Raw genomic sequence first — 6,187 nt, 5'->3', positions numbered from 1 at the left:
AGAAAACCAAGAAGATCAGCAGCAGGAACAAATTCAATATGTGCATAACCAAGGCTCACGACCAAGTGAAGTTTATGGTGACACTTACAATCCATACTAGAAGAACCACCCTAAACTTAGATGGGGAGATAACCACAATCAAAATCAGCGGCCATGGTAAAGACATTCAAACTAAAACAACTCAAGAAACAACCAGCAGAACAATAACCAAAATCCATATAGAAAACCCCAAAACAATTACCCCAATTCCAACCATTATCCATCCAATAACCCAGCCACCAACCACAACAACTATCATCCACCCTCAACAGTTCACAACCAACCATAAATCCCACAAGACTTTCAGAGAATCTGCAACTTGGAGATATTGATGGAAAAAATAATGAAACATCAAGAACTTACAAACAAGAACAATGAAGCTTCCATAAGAAATATAGAAAGGCAGATTGGGCAGCTTTCCAAGCAAGCTGTGATCGAAAGCCCAACAAGCTCACTCCCAAGTGACACCATTCCAAATCCTAAAAAAGAATGCAAAGCTATACAGCTAAGAAGTGGAAAAACCTTGGTAAATGACAAGAAGCCAACTGAGAATGATAAAGCCAGCTGCAAGAATGATGCTACACTCAACAAGGATGATCAAGAGAAGCCTGAAAAGAGAGAGAAGCAGCCACAAATCTCAAGGAAAGGGAAGCAAATAATGGAAGAATCATCTCAAGGACAAAAGCAAGTAAAGAAGACTTTTACACCTCCCTTGCCATACCCTCAAAGGTTCAACAAGAAAGCCAAGAATCAAAACTTTCCCAAGTTCCTTGAAGTCTTCAAGAAGTTGGAGATTAATATCCCCCTGGCTAAAGCATTAGAGAAAATGCCTCTATATGAAAAATTCTTGAAGGATCTTATCAATAAAAAGAGAAGTTGGCATGAGAAGGAAACAGTGCTTCTCATTGAAGAATGTAGTGCTGTGATTCAAAGTGGTATTCCACCAAAGCTTAAAGATCCAAGGAGTTTTGTAGTTTCATGTACCATAGGTAAGATGACATTAGACAAAGCTCTCTGTGATCTTAGTGCTAGTATCAATTTGATGCCCCTATCAATGATGAGAAAGCTTGCCATAAAAGAACTCAAACCTACCAGGATGTCATTGGTAATGGCCGATAGATCAATCAAGACACCCAATGGCATTGTGGAAAATCTATTAGTGAAGGTTGGAGAGTTTATCTTCCCTGCAGACTTTGTGATTTTAGACACAGAAGGGGAAGGAAACAAATCAATCATTTTGGGAAGACCGTTTTTAGCCATAGCAAGAGCTATTATTGATGTGGAGAAAGGAGAAATGATCTTCAGAGTGCACAATGAGCAAATGGTCATCAATGTTTTCAAAGTAATGCAACACCCCCTGAGCAAGAAGATTACATGAGAATAGATATGATTGAAAGTTTGGTGGAAGAAATGTTGGAAGCCAATCATCATGAGCAACAAAAAGAAGAAGGGGAAGAAGATCAGGAGACAATAGAAGCACAAGTAGCTAAAATTTCCATTGAGAAAAAGGTTAAACAAGACAAGAAGGAAGAAGTGCTAAATCAAGAATTGAAGCCTCTCCCTATTCATCTCAAATATGCATTCCTTGGCACAGCAGATAGCTTTCCAGTGATCATCAACTCTTCCCTGATTGAAGAAGAAGAAGGAAAGCTCCTTAATGTACTAAAGGCTCACAAAGATGCATTAGGATTGACCATTGATGACTTGAAGGGTATTAGCCCTGCAGTTTGCATGCATAAGATCCTTTTGGAAGACAATTGCAACCCAGTGGTTCAACATCAAAGGAGGCTAAATCCCACAATGAAGGAAGTTGTCCAGAAGGAAGTAATGAAGTTATAGAATGCAGGGATTATCTATCCTATCTCTGACAGCTCATGGATAAGCCCAGTTCAAGTGGCACCAAAGAAAGGTGGGATGACAGTTGTTGTTAATGAGAAGAATGAACTCATTCCCACAAGAAATGTGACAGGATGGAGGATGTGTATTGACTATAGGAGGCTGAATGATGCCACACGCAAAGATGACTTCCTCTCCCTTTCATTGACCAAATGCTTGAGAGGCTAGCTGGCCATGCATATTACTGCTTCCTTGATGGGTATTTTAGTTATAATCAAATAGTGGTTGACCCCATGGATCAAGAGAAGACATCTTTCACCTGTCCCTTTGGAGATTTTGCATACAGAAGAATGCCATTTGGATTGTGTAATACTCCAACAATATTTCAAAGATGCATGCTATCAATCTTCTCAGATATGGTAGAAAAATTTATTGAAGTTTTCATGGATGATTTCTCTGTTTTTGGTGACACTTTTAGTGCTTGCTTGCATCATCTTACCCTTGTCTTGAAATGGTGCCAAGAAACCAATTTGGTTTTAAATTGGGAGAAATGCCATTTTATGGTACCTGAAGGGATTGTTCTTGGTCACAAAGTTTCAAGAAAAGGGATAGAGGTTGACAAGGCAAAGGTAGAAATCATAGAGAAACTCCCTCCACCAACTAATGTGAAAGCTGTTAGAAGTTTCTTAGGACATGCTGGATTTTATAGAAGATTTATCAAGGATTTTTCAAAAATAGCCAAACCATTAAGCAATTTGTTGATGGTTGATAATCCTTTCATTTTTTATGAAAGCTGTCAGCATGACTTTGACACTTTAAAAACTAGACTCACCACTGCACCAATCATCACACCCCCAGATTGGGTATTACCCTTTGAACTCATGTGTGATGCAAGTGACATTGCAATTGGTACTGTGTTGGGACAAAGGAAAGGGAACTTGTATCATGTCATCTATTATGCAAGCAAAGTATTAAATGAAGCTCAAAAAAATTATACCACAACAGAAAAGGAATTATTGGTTGTGGTTTATGCATTTGATAAGTTTAGATCATACTTGATTGGATCCAAAATTGTAGTTTATACTGACCATGTTGTCCTTAAGTATTTGATGTCAAAACAGGATACTAAACTAATACTTGTCAGATGGATATTGCTTCTACAAGAGTTTGACATTGAAATAAAGGACAAGAAGGGTAGTGAAACCAAGTTGTTGATCATCTATCGAGACTGCCACAAGAAATAATTCAAGAAGCCTCACATCCAGTGAATGAAAGCTTTGTAGATGAACACCTCTAACAGATTCAACAAACCCCTTAGTTTGCAGACATTGCAAACTATAAGGTTAGAAGAAAGATTCCTAAGGAATTCACCAAGCAACAAGTGAAAAGCTACTTAATAATGCAAAGAAATTCCTATGGGATGAACCATTCTTATTCAGAAGATGTTCAGATGGAATGATAAGGAAATGTGTTCCTGAAGGTGAGATGAGAAGCATGTTGTGGCACTGTCATGGTTCAACTTATCGTGGACATTTTGGGCCAGAAAGAATAGCAGCCAAGATACTTCAAAGTGGATTTATTGGCAACCATATTTAAGGATGCTAGAGAGTTTGTTCATCAGTGCAATGAGTGCCAAAGGGGTGGGGGATTAACAAAAAGAAGTGAGATGCCTCAAAACTATATCCTAGAGGTAGAACTCTTTGATTTATGGGGCATTGATTTCATGGGTCCTTTTTCTCCTTCATATTCTTTCAAATACATAGTTGTAGCAGTGGAATATGTCTCAAAGTGGGTGGAAGCTATAGCCACAACCACGTGTGATGCACACCTTCAATTCCTAAAGAAGCACATATTCACTAGGTATGGAGTACCTAAGGGTTTGGTTAGTGACGGTGGCAGCCATTTTTGCAACAAACAGATAGAGAAACTACTCCACAAATATGGGATGATGCATAAAGTAGCCACACCATATCACCCACAGGCCAACGGTCAAGCAGAGCTTGCAAATAGGGAGTTGAAGAGGATTTTAGAAAAGACTGTGGGAGTAACGAGGAAAGATTGGGCCAGAAAACTAGAAGATGCACTTTGCGCATACAGGACAGCATTCAAAACTCCTATTGGAAAGTCCCCTTTTCAGTTGTTATACGGAAAATCTTGTTACCTCCCTGTAGAGCTTGAACATAAAGCTTTTTGGGCCACTAAACTCCTCAACCTTGATTCTCAAGCAGCAGGGGAGAAGAGGCTACTACAACTAAATGAGTTGGATGAGTTTAGGCTAGAAGCTTATGAAAGTGCTAAGATATACAAGGAAAAAGCTAAGAGGTGGCATGATAAAAAGATCTCAAAGAAGGAGTTCAAACCAGGACAGCAAGTACTCTTATATAACTCCAGGCTTAAGGTTTTCCCTGGCAAGCTCAAATCCAAATGGACTGGTCCATACTTGGTGACAAAGGTTTTTCCCTATGGAAGCCTTGAATTGCTAGATAAAGTAACAAAGAGTTATTTCACAGCAAATGGTCACAGGGCAAAGCATTACTTGGGAGGCCAATGGAACAAAGAAAAGGAGGTTCAGAATCTGAATTAAGCAAGAATGAAAAATGTTAAGCTAGTGACAATAAAGTAGCGCTTGTTGGGAGGCAACCCAACCTGAGGTAGTTTCCTTTTTCAACTATTTCAAGAAAAAGGTTAATTAGTTTTATCTGTATTGCAAGAAGATAAGTTTGGTGTTGCACACCAAAATAATTTAAGGGAGAACGAAGGATGCTAAGTTTGGTGTTCCACCAAAAAAAATCTCAATTAAAAAACACATTATCACTTTCTGTATAAATGGTTACTAGCTCCAAGCAATCAGATAAACTATTTAACCAATGTTTTCTAGCTTTAGCTTTATAACCTTTAGCTAAGGCAAAAGGATTCACAAATGGTTAACTTGTTGCATCAAAAACATTCAAAAGCCACACTCAAGTCATGCATACTAACCAATTGCTTAAGGGCTTGAGAAGCAAGCAACTTCTAAGGATTATGCAGGGAAACACTTAAAAAGAGAGCTGCATCATCATCCAAGGGATACAACAGAAGAAAAGATGAGAGACACTCCCAACAGGTTGTATTGAATACTTAATCCTTGCTGCTGTAAAGTGTTTTAATTTAGAGATTCCTATATGTCTTGATAAAGTGTTCAATTAGGTGAACATGTTTGCTAAGAAATGCTTGGATCTGCATAATTTTTGTCATTCATCATTAGCTTGAATTATGTTTTGTTTCCTTTCTACATAAATAAAAGAAAAATGTTTGAAATAGAAAGTGAATGTCCAATGTTGTAGAAGTTGGAATGAAAGTCAGTGGTGGTACTTGTTTGATTCAATTTTTAGCTCATAAAACAAAAAGCTGCATAATAACATGATTCTTTGAAGCGTGAGTTAGTTTGCTGCTATAAAATTTGTCAATTAATGAAATTCCCTTGAGAATGAAGCAAAACAAGAAGAAAAAATGAAAGAGAAAAGCCAAAAATTGGCAAAGAAATAAATAATAAGGCTAGACATCAATAGCTTGGACCCTAGGACATATGCTTGTGGTGTTTTTGTACTGGGATATTGGTGGACGAAATTGTGATTCATTCTTTTCACTTCAACACTCCCAGGTAATGGCTCCAAAAACTTGGTGTCAATGCCATGGTTCACAACTTCGCACAACTAACCAGCAAGTGCACTGGGTCGTCCAAGTAATACCTTACGTGAGTAAGGGTCGATCCCACGGAGATTGTTGGTATGAAGCAAGCTATGGTCATCTTGTAAATCCCAGTCAGGAGGATAAAATTATGGAATTTAGAAAATCAAATATGATTAATAAAAATAAACAGAAAATAAAATGGATAGAGATACTTATGTAAATTAATAGTGGAAATTTCAGATAGGCGTATGGAGATGTTGTTTGTCATCACGCCCAGCCTTCAGGAGTTTGAAGCTCGTCACAGTCATTCAATCCCAGAATCCTACTCGGAATACCACAGACAAGGTTTAGACTTTCCGGATCCTCATGAATGCCGCCATCTATCTAGCTTATACCACGAAGATTCTGTTGAGAAATCTAAGAGATATGCGCCCGGCCAAGAGTAGAACGGAAGTGGTCACTGGATCAAAATACAATCCAGGATCAAAAACCAAGATGATAATATGATAGTAAAGAGTTCTATTTATAATAAACTAGCTACTAGAGTTTACATAAGTAAGTAATTGATGCATAAATCCACTTCCAGGGCCCACTTGGTGTATGTTTGGGCTGAGCTTGATCTATCCACGAGCTGAGGCTTTTC

General features: G+C 38.2%; 1 protein-coding gene across 1 annotated transcript; it reads left to right on the top strand.

Moving 5' to 3' along the window:
- Positions 1-382: 382 nt before the first annotated feature.
- Positions 383-1,417, top strand: LOC107474239 (uncharacterized). Its single transcript, XM_016093838.1, has one exon. The coding sequence runs from the start codon at positions 383-385 to the stop codon at positions 1,415-1,417; it is 1,035 nt and encodes a 344-aa protein (XP_015949324.1).
- Positions 1,418-6,187: the final 4,770 nt, after the last annotated feature.

Source organism: Arachis duranensis, chromosome 2 (genome assembly GCF_000817695.3).
Source record: "Arachis duranensis cultivar V14167 chromosome 2, aradu.V14167.gnm2.J7QH, whole genome shotgun sequence".
Classification (NCBI taxonomy): domain Eukaryota; kingdom Viridiplantae; phylum Streptophyta; class Magnoliopsida; order Fabales; family Fabaceae; genus Arachis; species Arachis duranensis.
Note: the sequence above shows the minus strand (reverse complement) of the source record. Positions and strands in the feature narration are given on the sequence as shown.